Source organism: Xiphophorus maculatus, chromosome 20, assembly GCF_002775205.1.
Source record: "Xiphophorus maculatus strain JP 163 A chromosome 20, X_maculatus-5.0-male, whole genome shotgun sequence".
Lineage (NCBI taxonomy): Eukaryota > Metazoa > Chordata > Actinopteri > Cyprinodontiformes > Poeciliidae > Xiphophorus > Xiphophorus maculatus.
In genome coordinates this window covers 13,437,259-13,458,201 of record NC_036462.1, presented here as the reverse complement: position 1 = coordinate 13,458,201, position 20,943 = coordinate 13,437,259, and the positions used below count along the sequence as shown (strand labels likewise).

At 37.2% G+C, this 20,943-nt stretch overlaps 2 protein-coding genes across 4 annotated transcripts in view; both read left to right on the top strand.

Annotated features, from left to right (window-relative positions):
* itga7 (integrin subunit alpha 7) overlaps nt 1–14,071 on the top strand; it is a 32,649-nt gene extending 18,578 nt beyond the window's left edge. Inside the window, exons 5-25 of one of the 3 annotated variants that reach the window (XM_023325086.1) lie at nt 9–107; nt 3,128–3,335; nt 4,010–4,206; nt 4,462–4,550; nt 4,638–4,765; nt 4,983–5,078; nt 5,202–5,263; nt 5,467–5,636; nt 5,738–5,884; nt 5,974–6,089; nt 6,640–6,826; nt 6,910–6,984; nt 7,157–7,236; nt 7,340–7,417; nt 7,707–7,809; nt 8,286–8,483; nt 8,582–8,698; nt 8,859–8,972; nt 9,164–9,262; nt 9,474–9,599; nt 11,979–14,071. In XM_023325086.1, the coding sequence (XP_023180854.1) occupies nt 9–107; nt 3,128–3,335; nt 4,010–4,206; nt 4,462–4,550; nt 4,638–4,765; nt 4,983–5,078; nt 5,202–5,263; nt 5,467–5,636; nt 5,738–5,884; nt 5,974–6,089; nt 6,640–6,826; nt 6,910–6,984; nt 7,157–7,236; nt 7,340–7,417; nt 7,707–7,809; nt 8,286–8,483; nt 8,582–8,698; nt 8,859–8,972; nt 9,164–9,262; nt 9,474–9,599; nt 11,979–12,134 (2,645 nt within the window). In that variant the 3' untranslated portion in view covers nt 12,135–14,071. Of the gene's footprint in view, nt 1–8; nt 108–3,127; nt 3,336–4,009; nt 4,207–4,461; nt 4,551–4,637; nt 4,766–4,982; nt 5,079–5,201; nt 5,264–5,466; nt 5,637–5,737; nt 5,885–5,973; nt 6,090–6,639; nt 6,827–6,909; nt 6,985–7,156; nt 7,237–7,339; nt 7,418–7,706; nt 7,810–8,285; nt 8,484–8,581; nt 8,699–8,858; nt 8,973–9,163; nt 9,263–9,473; nt 9,600–10,603; nt 10,769–11,978 lie in introns of all 3 variants that reach the window. The other 2 variants (XM_023325087.1, XM_014475933.2) reach the window with 2 other exon arrangements.
* A 3,009-nt stretch (nt 14,072–17,080) lies between these two features.
* npff (neuropeptide FF-amide peptide precursor) lies at nt 17,081–19,980 on the top strand. The gene is made up of 3 exons (XM_005796972.2): nt 17,081–17,375; nt 18,087–18,217; nt 19,558–19,980. Exons 1-3 carry the CDS (start codon nt 17,226–17,228, stop codon nt 19,676–19,678), a joined length of 402 nt encoding a protein of 133 aa, XP_005797029.1. The 5' UTR covers nt 17,081–17,225; the 3' UTR covers nt 19,679–19,980.
* The last annotated feature ends 963 nt before the right edge of the window (nt 19,981–20,943 follow it).

Sequence of the window (20,943 nt, the reverse complement as noted above, 5' to 3'; positions counted from 1 at the left end):
CCACATAGGGCTCTTGTTCATGGCTAGCGCCGTTGAAGATACACTGCTGTACAAAACTCTGGAGCCTTCCACATCGTTTGAGGACGTAGCTCATAATAGCTACTTAGGTTTGTAGGCGTGGAGTGTTGTTTGGATCTAGTTGGACTCTTAGTTGATGTAGTCTGTGTTCTGTCTCTGTCTTTGTCTTTATCACTTGTCCTCAGATGTAGATTTTTACTCTGTAGTCTTTGTACCATAATAAGAGAAAGCCATCTAAAGCTTTCTTTTTCTCTGAACTCTGATAACTTAATTTGACTTAATTTGATATTTTTAGATTAATTTCAGTCAGAATTCCCAACTTTCTGTCTTTGAGCCAAGAAGATGGTTGTCTCTCTGTGTTTAGTAGCACGAGGGTGTTTGTCTGTTTTGTCCAACGTCATTAGTGTATTTAGACCATTTGTCAGTGTTTGCTTTGGTGAAACCTTCCAGAGCATCTTGGTGGTGGGTTTTCTGTTGATTGTTGGAGTTTCACTTAACAAAACTGTGTTAGAATTTAACTAACAACCCAAGAAGCATTGTTGCACAGATGTGTTTCTAACTAAACTCTAACATAGATAGTGTAACAATAGTTATGCTGTTTTTGCAAAGAGTATTTTTCAGAAAATTGAAAAAACTTAAATGTAGTTTTTTGTTTTTTTGTATTTTGTGTGATAGACCAAAACAAAGAAGTGCATAAAAAAGACAATATGTTTTTCTTTTCTGATTTTTTGTTGTCCATTTGTTTCAAGACCCATTTACTCTCATTACCCAGAATATTATCCATTGAACCTATGTCTAAAGTCATCTAATCAATAGACTCAGATTGGGTGTAATTTAATCTCAGGATTAATCCAACTGATTTGTGAAAGCCTCAACAGTTTGCAGAAGAAAAGGTGAAAAAAAACTGCACAGAAACAAAGAAAGACCACAGACAACTCAAGGATACAGTTTTGGAGAAGCAAGATTAGACTGTATTTATCTCAGCTTTAAATATCTCATTGTGCACATCTCATCGAAAAAAGAAAATGTTTTTCTTCCATTTCACATTTGTGCACAACTTTGTAGTCTGTCATATAAAATAAATTAAACAAAAATTCATAAAAGTTTCTATTTGTAAAGTGGAAAAAATGTTGAAAAGTTCAGTGGGTATAATATCGACAGTTTTATTTCATAAAAAGTTACCATATTTTGCAGGATCTTGAGGACGTCTGACCAGATAAGAAAGCACGTTTTGGTACTGGGTGGCTTGTAGATCGAAAAAGAGAATGTACATAAATATTACAACATTTTTTATTCAAAAGGCATTTATTTATTGGTTAGCCAATCTTAGTACATTTCAAGAAAATATATTAATCTTATGGTGGAGCTACAGTACATGAAATCTCTAGGCGTTAGAGATTCAGTGGCTTCCGTTAAGCTTCAGAAACAACATTTGGAAGGACGTCTTTATCAGGCATATTAAAACTGTCTGTTGTCAAAGAGCCAGCGTCTGCTAAACCAGACCAGTTTATATTTATTGTCGATTTTCAGTTATTATTCTTGACTGTGTGGATCCACTATAAATCTCTCTCTATTCACATTCATCTGAGCTTGAATACCCTCGCAAAGTTGAGCTGTCTCCTTGACAACACTAATTCCCTCCTGACCTTTTAGCCCTCGTTTATCACTCACATGCTTCCATTTATCCTGCAACCAGATGACATGACACACCTATCCATGTGTGCTAACATTTCAATCATTGCTCTTAAATATCACAGGATTTATGCATTTTGTCACAATGTGGTCACAGCTGATTAACAGTGCAAATTATCCTTTCAAATTGGTGTGTTTTTCTGAATAATGCCAGGCATCCTTTGTAAATGCCTCAAGGCCAAACCAAATGTCACCACAGAATGTATAAAAGCACAAAAAGCAGTTTTATAATACAGTTTTAATACTAGCCTGGTTTGAAATATTATCACTTTGGGTATTTGCATTTATTGTCAATTTTATGCAGATGACGTAGTTTACGATTTAAGGCCAAATCATTTCAGATCACTTCATTTGTTTGTTTTTTTCTACCAATAAATACCATTAATTACAGGAAGATTAAACAAATAAAATGATTTTTTTTTCTTAAAATTGGAATTTAAAAAAAATGATGTGTGATTTTTGCATAGAATCTGATTAAAAGCAACAATTGTGTAGCTACAATATATATAATCAAAATATTAGACATTTTATTATTCTGTGGTGAAACTATAAATACCATACAGTTCAGAAGAGTTACCAAAGTGGTAAACAATTTTTCTGCTTCTGCTCCACAGTTAGTTTTGCTGGTAGCAAAGTCACCATGTGCAGAAAAAGTAACACCCAGCCTCCATTTATTGGTTTTAGAGGAGCTGCAATGTTAAATTCCACACCTGCCACCCTGGAGCTGCTCTCGTTTTGTGTCCTTCTTTGTCTTCTTTTGCATGTTTACTCAGAGCTAACAAATGTCCTTTGTGTTGTCATGGATTAACCCCTCCATATGAACCCTCCGCCTGCTTTTTACACTGAAAAATGTATGTATTTGTATAAAAGACTTAAAGTGATTTGTAATTTGTTTTACATCTTGATAAGAAAATGCTAACACAATATTTTATGAAGTAAATACACACTTGCTACTCCTTTGGATCACGTGATTAACATTCAAGTGTGTTTTCACATTCCTGCACACATCAGGTTGCAGAGAGCACACATAAAGACGGAACAGATGCATTTGATCATAAATCTGGTTAATGTGCTTTCACTTTATTTACACACTGACCCCGCCAGAGGCATGCGCTGCAACGTCATCAGTCTCATCAGACCAAAACCAAACATCTCTTTCTGTTACTGTCACAATTAGCCCATTTGCTTTTACCGTTAGACACAAACACAACCCACAGCATTTACACACATCATGACTCTGTCATAAAATCAATAGTCACTTAAGCTACACATTTCATTAGTAAGTAGACAAGCAGATCATTGCACATACTGAAGAGCTGCCACTAAACCTCACAGCCAATACTAATGTCTGAACCCAAATCCGTTACTCCCCAACCCCCTTTTCCTCTTCTTATGCTTTTTTCTCCTCTTACACCAGGGTTTTCTGTAGACTCAGCTAAGGGTATAATGAATCTCAAGGAGCTGACCTTTGTGGCCGGCGCACCACGTGCCAATCACACAGGGGCTGTGGTGCTGCTGAGGAAGGACAACGTGCACCGACTGGTGCCACAGCACATCTTCTGGGGGGAGGAGCTGGCTTCCTCGTTTGGATATTCAGTGGCCGCCACAGATCTTAACAAGGATGGGTGAGGAAAAGCTAATTCATAATTCATTGTGAAATTTTATGAGAGACCTGGTGGCCATCTGGCTTACTGTCAGTTCCCACGAGGGGTTGCCGCACATTTTTTGGCCAGTACGGGGCCAAATAATACGGGTTATATTTGAATCAAATAAACATAATAAAAATATTTTTGTCCGTGTTGGTTGATTTTCTTGGAAGACGTTGGGGAAATCCAATGAAGCAAGAATAATCTATCAAATTCAATGCTCTTTGTGGAAATGGACAAAGGGGAAAAGCTGAAAGGCTGCTATAGAAAAAACAGCTAAAAAGCAAATGGCTAATACATTTGCTATTGTCACTACAGCAGCAGATGAGATTTGACTCAGGGACAAATTGAGGAAGAAGTCAGATTAACTACTGTCGACCTGCTAAGACGTAGCCGAAATGTTCATATAGAGGGAAGTTTCTTGTAGGGTTTGTGTATGCGAGTTTGTGTGTTTAATAGTTCTTTTAATATTAAAAAGAAATAAATAACAAAAAAATACAAAAGCATTCTTCAAAATGAGCATCAAGAAAGTCTGCTTTCTGAGATTTAACCACATAAATCAAATTTGTTCAAAGATGAGGAGAGTGGTCTATAAACCTTCAAGCTCTAAATATGATTTAAATATGTGAAATTTCATCTATTTCTGTTTCTAGATGGACAGATGTGATTGTTGGAGCTCCCAACTTTTTTGACCGCAAAGCAGAGATTGGTGGAGCTGTTTATGTTTATCTAAACCCGCTTGGTCACTGGGATGATCAGGCCAGACCGATCCGCCTCAATGGGACATACGACTCCATGTTTGGGATGACAGTCGGTAGCATCGGAGATCTGGATCAGGACGGATATGGAGGTGTGAGCAACACTGATTTTTGTTTACAGAGCTTATGGGTAAATCATGAATCTTAATCAGAAACTTCATGTATTAATAACAAAAAGGTTGTGTTTGAATTGTATGATTTTGAGACTGCGGTTTCTGAATTTTCAAAATGAGATGTGCTGTTGGTGTTACTTCAGACTGGTGTTGGCATTAACAGGTTGAAAGGTGCTCATTAGTTGTGCTTGGGGAACCAAAAGAGGTGAAAATAAGTTTGTCTGATATTTGCAGATATTGCTGTGGGAGCTCCATTTGATGGAGATGGGAAGGTTTTTATCTACAGAGGCTCCGATGCTGGAATTGAAACTAAACCTGCTCAGGTCAGTTTCAGAAGGAAACCTAATAAATTTGCATGTAAGCAAATGTAAGCAGTGAGGATATTATAAATGTAATCTATATCACATCAGGTTCTGGATGGCCATGACTTTGATGTGACACGTTTTGGATACTCCTTCTCAGGGGGGCTGGATATCGATGAGAACCATTATCCAGATTTGGTTGTTGGTTCTCTTAATGACTCAGTGGTTCTCTTCAGGTAATAAAAAGCACAAAGTACAAAGTAAGAAAAAACACAAAGTACTTTCTTTCAGTAAACATCTACACAGAAAGTCATAGGTCTAATCTTTAGTTAATGTTTCCTAATTGTAATCAATATGTAGAAAATACTGCAAACAACTAGGCAATAAGGACATCTAAGCGAATGATTTAGTTTCCCTTAATGCATCATATTGTGCTGTTTCTGTGTCCTCAAGGTCTTGTCCGGTCATTCATGTGGTCAGAGAAGTATCAATTGACCCTCAAAATATTGATTTGGACCAAAAGAACTGCAAGGAAAGAGACGGTGTCTGGTATGAACAGATAATGTGAAAACCCTCTAAGACAACTCAGCCCTAAACTGAAGGATTTGTTGCTTTAGAAAAAGTTTCTGCTAATATCTTACTGGGTTTTGCTTTTCTCCAACTTTCTTTTAGTGTTGAGGTTGAGGCCTGTTTTATGTTCACAGCACACCCTCATCATTACTCACCACACATTAGTAAGTCAAACTAAAGTTTTCAGCTTTTATATTGTTTAATGTGCCTACTTCACAACATAAATTGTACCGTTTGTCAAGAGATTTTATACAAACATTAGAAACCTCTCTTATTTGAAGTATAATTACATTCAAATGAAATGCACATATGTTTTAGTTTTATTTTGACTTTTTATTTTAACTCGTTTCTTTTTGCTCTCCTCAAGCCCTGGTAGTGCAGTTTGAAGCAGACACAGAGCGCAGAAAGCTGGGCCTCCCTCACCGTGTTAGCTTTCTGGGACGCAGCTCGCTGGAGCCTGAATACACCCAGACAGAAGAAGTGGAGCTTCATCGGCAGCGCGAGACTAACTGTGCCACTGCTCTCTTCCAGCTGCACGTGAGTTACTAAGTGCAATCATTTCTCAGTTTATGCTGCTTTTTACCACCTGTGTTTTTTCGGCTAAACATTCCTGGTCTGTTTTGCTTCCTGTCCTCCAGGAAAACATTCGTGACAAACTGCGTCCCATTTCATTAACGATAACCCACAACATCAAGCCGGTGCCGCCACGCAGAAACTCTGCCAAGAGGCCACAGAAACTACAGCCTGTGCTGAATATCTCTCCATCTAAAACGCTAAATTCTGAGGTTTGTAGCAAAAGTAAGGGTAGTAGATCTTTTAATTGAAACCCTTGAACTAAATGCTTCTTCTGCTTTTTTTTGAATAAACTCTGAAGGTGAACTTCCTGCGAGAGGGATGCGGCAGCGACAAAATCTGTCAGAGCAATCTGAAGCTGAGCTATCAGTTTGGAACAACGCACCTTAACTCTGACTTCTTCACTCCTCTGCCAAAGTTAGTGCAGTCACTGGTTAATACTTCAGTTTGATGATGTCTTTCACTGCAATAACACAAAATATTACCAAGTATTTTTATCTAACTTATACATAACTCTTCAGCAAGAGGACCTTGTTAATTGATGTAAAAAATCCCTTAATATTAATGAAAAATACTAGTTCCACTGGTATTTTTTTGTCAATATTAGGTTTTATCAATATTTAAGAAGTATTGACTTAAAACAAGCTCCTAGGCCTTCTTAAAAACTTACTTGTAAGTAAGTCATGTTCTGTTGTATTCCAAGTGTACTAAGATATTTATCCTACAATCTAGATCTAGAGAATTCTTGGTAAGATTTTATATTTTTGCAGTTTAATTATTATTGCTGTCAGACTGCTTGTTTATTTTATATCTAGAAATGCTTGCTTTCTCCTAAGGTGAAAGACATATTTGCTACAACCCAGTAGGTTTAGTTTAGAAAGATTGTGTGCTTATATACATTTCTTACTCTATTGCAAAATGTTTGCTTTTCAACCAGCTGACCCGATCTTTTCTTGCCTTGGTACAGAGATAATGATGGCGTTCAGGTGTTTTCTCTGTCTGATCAACGACTGGTGGTGCTGGAGATCACAGTCACCAACATGCCCTCAGACCCTCTGAACCCCGAGGAGGACGGCGATGACGCTCATGCTTCCCAACTGTTCATCACACTTCCAGACACGTTGCCATACGCCGGCTCCAGGGTCCCACCTCAGGTATGCCTTAAATTAAGGAGTTAAAGGAATCCCTGTGTGAATCAGTATGTCTGTTATGAAGGTATATGTTTGATGTCCTGCAGATGATATGTCAAGCGAATCAGAATGGATCCCAGGTTGAATGTGATCTGGGAAATCCTGTCAAGCGAAATGCGAAGGTAGAAAATAGTTTCTTTTATCTCGTCTTGTGAATGTGTTGCTTCCTAGAAGCACTTTTAAAAGAAATCTGGCACAATCCAATGAAAGATACATGTATTATCACCACTATAGAAGCTCAAACCAGACTAAAACCTCTGTCTGTTTTACAATTATATTTACACTTCATTTCAGCTAAAATTCACCATCAACCTGAGTACATCAAATATTACTACTGAGACCACTGAGCTCACTGCAGGTCTCCAACTGGCAACGTATGTCCCAATAACCCCATCTGTAACAACCGGTGGTTAACGCATGAACACTTTCATCTATTTAATACGTTTTTATTGTGACTTGTTGATGTTTTCTCTCCAGGATCAGTGAACAGCTTAATCTGGATCCTGTCACAGCTTTTGCTAAAGTTGTGATAGAGCTCCCCCTGTCTGTCAATGGGTGAGTAAACAGTTTTCCACAAATAACTCTGTTGGTCTTGATACACAAAATGGAATGTAAATATTGCATTCTGTTTACAATTAGATATCTTTTAAAGACAGTTGAAATGGATTTTACTTACAGATATTGGAGTAAATGTTGCACACCATACTTTATAGACGTTTATTTGAAAAAAAGATTGAAAAATACAGTGAAGTTTTTGGTTGTAACATGAGAAAATGATCCAGAGGTATGAAGAAAAGCCTCCAAGCTGAAGTGTTAATGTGATTGTGTCTTTTTTTTTTTTCAGACTAGCTCGTCCTCACCAGCTGTTCTTCAGCGGTATCGTAAAGGGGGAGAGTGCCATGACCAGCCTGGAGGACATCGGCAACCCTATAGATTTAGAATTTGTGGTGAGTTTATGCCTATCTAGGTTGACTGTGTACTCTACAAAAACATAAAACCTTGCCAAGTATTTTTGGTTTAGTTTGCAAATATCTGACTACACATCAGCAAGACATAGGAGCTTGTTTTAAGTCAGTAATTATTTAATACAGATTTGTTTTAGAAGTTCTTGTTCCACTGGCAGATTTCTTTCACTTATAATATTGGAAAATTGTTTTGTTTTAGGGGACAAAAGTCTGCCAGTGGAAATAGCACTTTTTAAAATTAATATTTTGCTGTAAAGTTACTTGTAAGTTAGGTTTGTCTTAGTTAGATGTAGATATTTGCAGTAGAAACTGGATAAAATACCTGGTAAGATTTTGTGTTTTTGTAGTGTATCTTATGAAAGAATAATTTTCTGTGATTACTACAATTTAATTACCCAGTTTAACTAACGTTGGAGAGACTTTTAAGCAAAAAGATAAAACAACAGCTGTTTTCTCAGCTCTCCAATCCTGGAAAAGCGCTCCAGAAACTTGGCTCCGCCTTCCTCAACATCATGTGGCCTATTGAGCTGCCCAATGGGAAGTGGCTGCTGTATCCCGCAAGCCTGAGGTTTGAGGGTCAACCAGACACTCGCTGTAGTCCTGCTGAGGCTGTGAATCCTCTAAATCTACAGAGCTCATCGGCTGCTAATCAGGTGGTAGGTGGAACTGGAGTTAGGGTCATTCAGCTGTTCTCCAACCTCCACTTACATCCAAAATTACATGCTTAAAAGATCATTTATGGGACTATTTACAGGTGGGTAGAAGTCGCCGTTCACACCCAGAGGAGAAAGATCAAGTGATTACAAAAGGCAGCGATGGAGACACCACGCCAGCAGTGGCAGCTTCAGAAAGACGCAAGTCACTCAAACTGGTAAGAGGGACAAGAAATATGGAAAAAATAACTAACTTTAGTTAATTATTGCAAATGATCTCAGGAAACTGAAGGTAGATACATTTGATTTGCGGAGATTATATCACAAAGGATGTCGCTTTAAAGGGTAATCTACTTCAGATGTCCTTTTGCTCCTCAGGATTGCCTGCTGGGGTCAGCGCGCTGTGTGCTGTTCCATTGTCCACTCCACAGCTTTACTGGTCAGGCTGTTCTCAAGATCCACGCCAGGTTATGGAAGAGCAGTTTCATAGAGGTAAAAAAAAAAAAAAGTTATGTCTCCTTTAAATGTCTTTAAAGGCAAGAACTGAAGGTTAGCTGGAACTCATTTTCATTTTCAAAATGTTGTGATGGGTTGAGATGGAAACTGCAACCTAAACATACCCACAATTAAACAATTAAAATCACTTTTAGGGTTAAAGTTTAATTTGTTTCTCTGTCTCTCAGGATTTTCCAACAGTTAGTGCTCTAGAGCTGCTGATCAGAGCTAACATCTCTGTGAAGTCCACCATCAAACATCTGGTCCTCAGAGATGCATCTGTACAGGTACTCAGCTCACCTCAGAAAAGTAAAGAATAAATTATTATAATATATTTAAACACATTGAGAAACAAAAGACCTGAACATGTAAGTTCACTGAACCAGAGACCAAGAAGATTTTCATGTCAGACGTTGTTAATGCAGAATACATTAAAATATGTGAAAAATATATTTAGCATTTTGTAAATTGTACAATTAACTCTCTCTTCCTCACCAGATCCCAGTAATGATCTACCCAGAGCTTGATCTTGCAGAGCAGTACATGATTCCCTGGTGGATCATCCTGATAGCCATCCTGGCAGGCATCCTGCTGCTGACTCTCCTTGTCTGCATATTATGGAAGGTAACTCACAGTATATCTTGGTGTTATGCTGTTTGAGCAGTGGTGTAGACTTCTTTATACTCTAGATATAAACTTTATGTATATATGTTTTAGATAAGGGTCAACTCTCTAAATTAGAAAATTACTGGAAAGATTTTGTGGCTTACTTTTTCCTGGACGATAGTATATGGAAAGTTTAGTGGAAGGAAAATGTGTGTCGGAGAAAAGCTGTATGATCTACAAGGACAAGCTTTGACAAGATGAGAGGAAAACTCGTTCAAGAATTGTTGGAGATTTACTTGGTGTGGATTGGAGCTGGACTCAGAGCTGCAGGAGATGCCAAACACAGATGTTTTAAAGACATTACCTACAACTATCGCTTTACTTGTATTAAGCCACTTCTGAACCACAGGGTTTGCAGGAAGCCCTTTATCAGGACTGAGGAGAAAAATGACTGGATGGTTACTCAGTGGTCCAGAGTCCTGTTTTTAAATTTTGCATTTTATTTAGAAATTAAGGTATTACTTTTGAAATAAATGAATTTTAAGTGAAATTTCAATTCATTGAGATGCATCTGTAAATAACTGTTAAATATTAAATTGAGATTAAGCATATTGTCAGGACCTACGTGAAGAAAACATTTGGTACTGGTACTTAAATATGCCCTCAAATACTGTCTGTATCTAAAATGTTCATCAAGGCTTTCTAGAGATCAACATCCAACTCAGAGGTTAAATGTGTAAATTATCCCATCACTTAACTTTCAGTGATGGAATAATTTACACATTTACCGTTCAGCATTTTCTCTGCACTAATCTGTTTATTTCTGATCTTTTTTTTATCTTCCAGTCATATAAATCTTTCCAGCTGTCTCTAAATTATACTTTTCCCCTTTTCTTCCTATATTTCTTCTACGTTTTCCCATTCTTGTTTTTTTTTTCTCTTTTATGGATCATTCTGTTTTTGAACCTGTCACTTTTCTCTTTGTTTCTCCACTCCCTCTCCGTTATTCTCTGATGCCTCAGTGCGGCTTCTTCAAGCGCAGCGAGCGGCGCCCGCACTATGAGACGGAGTACTACCGCGCCCATTTGGTGGTGCAGCCCTCGGAGGTGGAGAAGCAGGCATTAGAGCTATAATATCAAACCTATTTCCATCTGGCCTGCTCTCCCCTCCTCCTCTCTCTCCAAGCGGTAAAACTCCTCATGCACAATTATTCTGCTGCTCAGCCCACAGGAAGGCTGGTGTTGTACGTCATAGCATGAGACAGAGATGAGTGCTGCTCTATTGGCAGTATGGGGGTTGTGCAAAATCTAAACAGTAGGGCTGAAAATAATTGTGTCCTGCTAGTTTCTAATATTCAGATTTTTATTTTTATCTTTCTGAATCAATGAGTGAACGTTAAAGATGCAACTTTTTTTGTGTTTCGATGTGTGATTACGCCACTGCAGTAAAAAATTTTAAAGACTTTTTACACTTCTTTACATGTACCAATAATTATTGAGTCTGTATGTAAGTTATTCCACAAAGCTTTCGATAGTGTCCTAATTCTTACCCTTAAAATGCACAGTACGGTAACAAATCCTCTATATTTGCAACGCAATGAAAAAGAAACGTTAAAACATTACATTTCTCTCAATCAAATTAAGTACATCCAAGTAAAAACATTAAGTTTACTAAAGTTGTCATGCGAAACAAACATAAATAAAGTACATTTGGCAAACCTAAGTCAATTACATGTAACAAATTTTAAAATAAATTGGTTGGAGCTCCATTCTCTTTTTTTCAGTGCAATCTTCAAGACCGGAGACGCTTGTTAGATCAATCATCAGTTCCACAGGATGATGATTATTAGCATGTGAAATAGTCCCATTATTGAGGATCTCATCTTAATTAGTGCTTGTTGAACACCATCCAGTCGCCTCTGCTTCAGGGCTTTGAGCTGCCTGCTGTGCTGTGTGCGGTGCCGCTTACTGTTTATTGACCTGCACCTGTTCATTCTGGCATCATTATGTGAAGATAACCCATTTTCTCACATAAACACTTGTTCAACATTTTTTTTAACCATGTTTGGTTTGCATCCCATGATACGCTATAACTAACTGCCAGGATGAACTTGACAAAATCGCTGGGTGTTTTTATTCGGATTTTTTAATAGGACGGATGTTTGTTTAGTGGACTTTACGTCATACGTGTGTATAAATTTGGCAACAGAGAGCATGACAATGTGCTTTATGGTGTGTGCTGTTTTGACTGCGGGTAATCAGAGCATCATCTAAGTAATCTTAAAGGATTAGATGAGATGATTAGATGATTAAATCACTGTTTTTCTCTTTTATTCTGTGATCTCTTTCTATCTCCTCCTCAATTTCTCTGGACTCGCTCCCCTTCCTGTGTGGATAGTGTGGCTTCTTCCGACGTGCCCACTACAAAGACAAACTTCCTCAGTACCATGCGGTGAAGATTCCTCGCGAGCTCCGGCCACAGTTCCAAACGGAGAAGTCTGGAAGCATCCATAAAAAGGAATGGGCCACGCACTGGAGTGATGGGACCTTGTAACTTTAAAGCACTGAATTTGAATCGGCGTGTGTGGTACTCATTCTGTCTTTGCTTCGTAACTAACTGACTCAAAAAGGAAAAAAAAAAAAGCGCGCCAAGATTGGGATCATGAGATTTTGTGCATGTCAGAACATGCAAATTGGGAGCCTCTGAGCAGATATGTATTCTCCGAACTGCAGCTCATTAACATCTTGGCCTCAGATATTCTGTTTACACTGTGTGTCCACAGTGTTTCACAGTTTGACAGCGAGTACTGAAGCCTCACAACCAGATTAGAACAAGTCTAGCGGCTCAGTATGTTTCCCGGCCTACACAAGGGAGCGTTGACGCTTTGCCGTCTGTCAGTGAGTTTGACTGGCAGCTCAAAGGAAGACTGGAAAATCAAAGACCTGCATGAATGCACAGACATGGAGGACAACATTAGATACCAACAGACATGCAGATTGATTCAGGAACCATGTGACAAAGACTACTTTTTGCCTTAACTACTGGGACTAATGATGAATATGGGCAAAGAAAAACAGCTTTTTAACAAAATGTGTGCAAAGTATTTTTCTTTGTTAGTAACAATTAAAGGAATGCATTGTTTTCATGGATACTTGAAAATGTATTTAATACAAGTGCATCCCAACAAATTAAAGTAACATTGAAAGATTAATTTATTTCAGTAACAGTTCAAAAAGTGAAACATATTTATAACATACTAATTACTTCAGTTTAATTTGATGGCTTAGAACTACTAAAAATGTTTTAAATTTCCCACTTTGTGTTTCACTTTTCAAATTTAGTTATGGAAATAAACTTCTTGATGATATTTTAATTTCAGATTCACCTGTATGGTCACTTTTTTTTTTTTGCTGTCACATGATTTAAGAGGAGACCCCTGTGTTACTGTTATTTCTTTTTTTGAGTTATGTTAGTTAAATCTGCTGAACATCTCTGGTCTGCTGCCTGGGTTACCTTGAATTTACAATAAAATACAAAGAAGGGAATGAATTGCTGGGGCTTGTGGTAATGTTGTTGCATGGAAATCAAATGTGTCAGAAAGCTAACCCAGAGTTTCTTTGTCAACAATTATCTGCTGATAACAAGAAATACAATGGTCATTATGCACAAGACAGAATGTCTACAACAGGTTTTCAGGTAAATAATTTTTTTCATCAAGTGTATTTTTCACCCTGCATTTTTAGAGCCGTGCAGCAAATAAAGTAGTTTTTTAACTATACAATCTCACTTGTTACACTGATCGCTACTCGTATAAATTCACGTGAACCGGTGTAATAATTTCAGCATTGATTGGTCTAATTTCAAACATGTGCCTTGCAGTAAAAATGGCAGATGGAGATCTACTCATTACAAAGACAAGGCTACTGCTAATTAGATGATGGTGCCCTCAGACATCTGATGATACCGGTGGATTATCACAACCTCTTTCAGACACAGAGCAACACAAAGAGCAGATTTCCTGGTTTTGTAAAACAACAACAAACAGAAGGGCAAACTTTTTTTCGTTTCATTGGAGTTGGCTGAAAGCACGAGGACACAGCTTGGATTTTTAGGTATTGCTGGACAATCGTTTGTTTTTTGCATGAGGGTCCTGTTGCTGTTCTGACGTCTCCAACTCCAGTTATTTTTGTTGCCATTTGTTTTATTTATTTTTGTTTGACTGTACGATGTCAACATTGTAAATAAAATACAAGTAGGTTCAGACATTTGTTGTTGCTAGACTTTCTTGATCCAGCAGCAAACAAGGAGTCTTGAATTTAAAAAGGTTGCAGTTCACTACCACAACACAAGGCGGCGGCAAAACAGTGAAACCGACACTAACAAGAATGCACACAAAATACACACCAAGACTAAAAATAGATTCAGCGCAACATTGTTGATGAAATATGACGCAAGTTGACAGTTGACAGTGCATGTCAAAAAAAAAAAAAGACAATGAAGTCAAAGGAATTGCTTGTAGCCCAGTTGATTGTGTCAAAGCAGAAATCTGGGGAAGGATACCAAAAAAATAAAAAATAAATCAGCATTGAAAATTTGTTCATTTATTGGTTTATTTAAAATTTGACACGTGTAAGTTTATATTTTTTGCTTTTAGGTGCTTAAGCAGACATATCGTACAAAATTTAAAATACAAAACTGTATAGAAATTGTGCCGATCATGGGCACAAACCTGGTACTTCTATGTAACACAAATTCTGCCACAAATTAGTTTCATTTCAGCAGCTAAAGAGTTGCACTTTAGTCCCTCTAAAAGAGAAGGCTGTTTGTCTCCCAAAACCATCTAATAATTTTCAGAGGAATGCTCTTCAAATCACAGAAGTATTAGCTTTAAGAGGAACCAAAGACATGTAATGAGTTTGATCTTGTAAGCACTTAGAAATGGGCTTTAGGTCTTGAAATGTCTTTTTTTATTTTTCATATTCAGTTTTGTAAGGAACTCACAGTAAAGTGATCTGTGTGATTTATTTTTATTAGATCTTTATCAGACAATTATGCAGTAAATCTTCCCTGTGCCATGGTTGTTGTTGCTTCTAGTGATCAAGGTTACAGTGTAATTTAAACCTGAAAAACGTCACTGAATGCATAAAAGCTTTGCTGTATGATATGGTAGGAAATCTAATAAGTCTGAAACAATGTAATTTTACTTTTGCAAGTTTGCTATAGATCTCAAATTTCAAATGTGATTCTCAAATCATATATTTTACATCAGAGATTTGTTTTAAACTTATGTCCTTGTAGAGAGAAATGTAACAGTTTTGCTAGCCTTTAATATGAGACACGACTGTCAAAATTGTGCTTTATACACAAAGACAGTTATGATGAAAGTAATAAGATGTCCTGAACAGCAATATTAAACCATATCAACAAAGACCTTAAGACTCACAACAGGACACTAGAACAAAGCGTTGGGATACACCTGTATTATTTGATATGTACTCTATTACTTGGAAATGATAATTTCCTCTTTAATTTATAAAGCAATCGCTTTAAAAGGATACCATGCCTTTAAAAAATCCTAATGGCACAGTTAAAAGTACTGTATAATAAGCTGCATTGAGCTTTGTTTTGTACGTTCAGCAACATGTTACTGTCATATATTTTGTTTCAGCTACACATTAAGACATGGTTAAGATAAAATACCTGAACTACATAATAAACTCTACCAAGCTGACAGAAGAGAGTTTAAAGTCCAACAGTTTGAAGTAAAACCGAGCAAACTAAATATGCATTTTACTTTTAATATTTAATGTCAAAGTGAGCAAATAAGATTTTTCTCTAAATCCAAAAGCTTCTGAGCTCATTATAGTAAAGAAAGCTAATTCCCTTATGAATCCTTCAGATGTCATCTTGGTTGCCATGGCGGTTAAACTAGACCAGGGACACGGCGTGTGTGTTTAAGCGGATTGTCACCCATTAAGTGCTTTGATGAGCCAAATGTGTTGACGTCTCATCCATTGCTGGGGAAGTGACTAAGAACTGTATGAAAACACAGGCGCAAACCCACACTGAAGCAAATAAAGAAACAAAGTGAACACATACGGAGCTAAGAAACTCAGTGACAACTGCTAATCCAGAGAAACAATGTCTTCAGTTCATATAACGCTAAATGTTGAAAACTGGCTCTAAGCAGACGAAACTCTTCTCTGTATGGAAAATATTGTCTTCCAATAAATTTGTAAGACAATAAATGCTCAGCAGTATTGGAAAAGCTTGTAATAATGATAATTTGTGGTGATATTTTGGCTTAAAGTCTTTTATATCAAACAATAGTGATCATTGTCTTTTGCAGATAGTGGAGAGTGAATGTTTTCCTGTTAACCCATCTATTCATCTTCTATCTCCACTTATTCATGCATGGACATGGGTGCTGCTGGTAGTTGGAGTGTTTATTGCTAACATAAGCATTCTGTTTATGTCACCAAAAAGATTTTATTGGCCATTATCACTGATGGTTAACAAACCATAAACCTACAAAATAAAGACATTTTACAACCTTCAGCTCTACTGATCAATGATTTAGACAAATGCATATAAAGTATTCATCCAGTGTGTATGCTTTGACCTGGTGTATTTTTGAAAACTTGATGCGAGTCGCAGGATATTTTGTACTGACCATACATTGATTCATTACCAAGATATTTCCATCATGTATTCATAGCCTGAAATAAGAATATATTTTTGTATTGGTCCAGTACATAACATCTACTGACAAGAGGTCGCCTAGATTTATTTTGAATTCATCGGGGATTATAATCTGTTCATCTTTTAAGGGTAACTTTGACATAAATGGAAATACAGTTTTCAGACCAATTTAAGCAATTGAGCATTAAATTATAAATTGCATCTTAGCAGTTTTTTTTTCTGTCTGATAATGTATTTCCATAAATAATAACATTACAATAAAATGTTAAAATTAATTAATTGCTGTGGCCCATAAAGTAGAGAGGGATTAAAGAGGAATGTATGAAATGAGGGTCAAACTGTAGCAGAGCCACACAATATTTTACTTAAAGTTTTGTAAGGATTACTTATTACTGAGTGGCAAACTTGCTTTTTTCTACTTTGATCACTTTCTTTGTATTTTTGATCATTTTACCACTTATGCTCAGTAAATCTGTCTCGACTAAATTCTCATATTGAAGCATAATTACTGTTTGTTTTTCCGTTTTTCATCCAGTGTGAGCAACAGTACATCAGGGGCTGATGAATCAGCTTCCATTTGCGGGGATTTATCTAGTTAATAACTCAGAGTTGTGTTTTCTCACCCTGAGGACTTCATAACAATTCGCCCAGGTTCTCAGTCATCATTAATGTCTCATATTTTCCCTCCATCAAGTCCCATGTTACAGTAGCACATTTCTCCAACTCTTCAGAGGTTTCCAGCCCCCTGACCTCAAGGTGTATATAAAAGCAGAGAGCATGATGCCGCCAGTGAATATCATCACGACGCCACAAAGAGAGAAAACCAAACCACGATCGGGGTGATTCTCTCTTTTGCTTTGCAGGACTCCAACCTGTGAATTTCAGAAATTCGCTCAGCCAACCTTTTCTCCTTCAGTTTGACCTCCTCTCCATCTTCAGACCATGGACACAGCTGCAGTGATGACTCTTCTGGCTCTAATCCTGGCGATGGCTGGCGTCAGTCAGGCTCTTCACATCCAAGGCGGTGGGGATGAAAATGACATGCTGCCTGGCAGCTCGGAGGAGAACATGGCCGACCGCCTGCTGGGGCTGGTGAGGCAACAAATCAGGCACACAAACTCTTTGACCAATTTATTCTGCTGTCTTATGTAGTTTAGGTTACCTTTTGAAAAATAAAATTTTTGTCAAGTGCAAAATCAATTAGGCATCTTCAAATAAAAAAATAAAAATACAAAAGTTGAAAGACATCATGAACACACATGGTGTCCCAACATTCAGTCTTAGTAAAACATGGAGTATCTGCCACATTAAACTGAATGAAAGACAGACAGAAGCCATGCCAACATGTTCAGAGTCTGTCATTTCATGTGGTGCAGAATTTAAATGGGAAATGGGCCTTTTAAGGATGAATCACAGAGCCCATTTTATATTTTAGAAGGCACTCCTTGTCATGCAACACGATGAAATACACTGCTACATTCTAATTTCTACATGTGAGAAAAGACTTGGTTTCAGATCAAAAGTAAAAGAAACAGGATTTTCTCTTCCTGGTATTATGGACCAGACATATCTGAGTCTAGATTTGCATTGAAATTAGATTAAATTGATTGATGGGAAGCTCTGTGCTGTTCCACCATCTCAATTTCTCACAGCACAGCAGTTCAGACGGTTTGGAGTTTTTTTGTAACACGAAACTGATAAATTTGTGGGACTTTTCACAGACTTTTTTTTTTTCCAAACTATGCTTTCTATTTTTTAAAAATGTGTGCATGTCTTGATGTGAATGTGTGCTATGTGCTTCAGGAGATTGAGAGCAGAGACACCAGCCTTGATGATCGCCTGCTACTTTTAGTGCTAAGAGCACTGAAGCAAGCTGGTTTCCCTCTGGGAATCCAGAGAGAAACCAGGGAATCCGTCCTCCACCAGCCACAGAGGTCAGTCAAGATGGTTCGTTTGTATGACAACATTTTTCAACAAACTGACACATGACACCTTTTTTGTCTTATTTTTGCAGCCTAAAATTGCATGCCTTACAACATAAGACTAGAATAGAAAAGTGCATTTCCTGTTTGCATCATAAATATGGTTTAGTTTTTCCTCTCATTTTCAACCAAATATACAAAAATGCTTTGAGGCTACAGGATGCAGATCTTTTCCCTGAAGTGCCATGATGTCTGGAGTTTAAGTTAAAAGTTAACTGCATGAAAGAAAATATCTATATTTGCATTTTTAAATGGCTCAAAGTGTGATAAGCACCATAATTAACTACATCACTGAGGGAACGGTTTGTATAAGTGGTATAGGAGAAAATTGCAACTATTTCTATAAAAGTAGGAAGATGTTTTTCCCTTCCACAGTCCTATCGGCGTCCAAAGGCTGCACATCATTCTGAAATTGTTGGCTGCAGGGTAGTTTTTCTTCTTATGTAACAGCAATTTGAAGTCTGCTCTGTAGCATATGATTAACTCTGAAAGAAAAACAAAGTAAATGCATTCATGTTTTTGTAATAAACCGAGGTTTGATGTGCATTGAGCTGAAATGCATTGCAACTTTTATCTTTTTAGTTGATACCAGTAGATTTTATTTAGATTAAATAGATTCTTACACAAACTTTGTGCCCTTGTGTAACTTCACATTTTTTTTTCTGAAAATACTTGTATTCTTTCTACTTATAAGAATCTTCACTTCTTATGCAAGGTCCATTTTTAGCTTAACACTAAAATCTTTTCTTAAAACTCTGATTCTACTTTAGTCTTGCGTTATACAGTACAGACCAAAGGTTTGGACACACCTTTTAATTCAATGAGTTGCCTTTATTTTCATGACTATTGACATTGTAGATTCACACTGAAGGCATCAAAACTATGAATAACACATGTGGAAATATGCACTAAACAAAAAAGTGTAAAACAACTGAAAATACCCCTTATATTCTAGTTTCTTCAAAGTAGCAACCTTTTGCTGTGATTACTGCTTTGCACACACTCTGCATTTTCTTGATGAGCTTCAAGAGGTCGTCACCTGAAATGGTTTTCACTTCATAGGTGTGCCCTGTCAGGTTAATAAGTGGAATTTCTTGCCTTATAAATAGTCATGAAAACAAAGAAAACCCATTGAATTAGAAAGGTGTGTCCAAACGTTTGGTCTGTACTGTATATATTAACAAAGTAATGACGTATACCACATATTTTACTTGCAAAAAAAGAAAACAAACGTAAGAATCCCACAGTACATAACCTTAAATATTTTTTTTAATCTAATTGTTGCTGATCAGGTTTGGCCGCAGCTCCAATGGGCAGGTCGTGTTGGAGGATAAGATTCAGCCCCGGGACTGGGAGGCTGCCCCTGGTCAGATCTGGAGCATGGCCGTGCCCCAGAGGTTTGGCAAGAAGTAATCTGGCAGCTGGACCCACGTGTCACTGTTCTGGAAGAAGGCTGGGCAGATATCTGCAGACTAAATTAAGATGAATAAAATCTGAAAAGTATTAGCATATTCTTTTTCCTTTCTGATGAATATTGCAGTCAGCCACACGACATGGTGTTATACTTAAATTTTGATTAAGAATAAAATTAGCTTTTTTTCTTAAACTTCTAGCATACAAAAATATGTTAACTAATGTTTTGTATCTACTAGGAGGATTGGGATTAAACACTGAAAGTGTTTGTTGTAATTTGTCCAATAAAACAGCTTTGAAGTAGAAAACTGTGTGAAATATAATAAAGGTAAATATACATACATCCTTGAGGATGTATGTAGATTTGACAAACTAAAAGAAACAAGTGAATAATTTAGCAATAAGCTGTATTTGTTGACGGGGTACTGAGTGAGTTCAAAGCAGTGAATATGTTGATCCTCTGTGTTACATTGCAATCATCTCAACACGTTCTGCTTACAACTTACTAAACCTTTAGCCTCTGAGGTATATTTGAGTCAACTTACATAAAGCAATCTGTTTTACAACTTATTACTCTGACTGCAGAATTTAGCCTTTAAAATGCATGGGAGATAAATGCAACAAGATGCTGTGTCTACATTACTATACATTTCATCACTTCAGAGCAATTAGATAACAATTTAATAGATGTATTGTGAAGAGGATGGAAACAGTCTTATTCAGCATCCGTCCCTTTAACGTGAAGCCTCTGTCCTCAGCCACACCGACGGCTGTTGTCTGTGTTGGATTTACAAGCACCTGGGGAAGCAGCATGCAATAAGCTTGAGCTCTAATTAAAACACAGAAACATGCAATTACTCTGCGAGTTAATGGTTTCCACAGCCAATTACTGGGAGGGGATATATGTCCTTCCCTCTTAGTATGAGCCTTTTATTAGGATGTCCTCCCATTTCCTTTATCAAGGGCCAGGAAAATGAAAGAGCGAGAAATTGCACCACTGGTGCAATTCAGATCTAAATAACATCCTTAGTGGTTAATTTTTAAACCTGTCAATGGCTTCATGCCATGTGACTATATATGTATCATACAGTGCGCAATAATTACAACAGGGCCTTTTATTTGTAACTTTTACACCTTTAACGGAAATAATCTCTAAACATCAACAGGGCAGCCATCCAATGATTCATTAAATCATGAATTGAAGATTTATACATAAATTCAGATTAAAAGATCTATCTCTTCAAAGTCAAAGACTGAATCCCTAG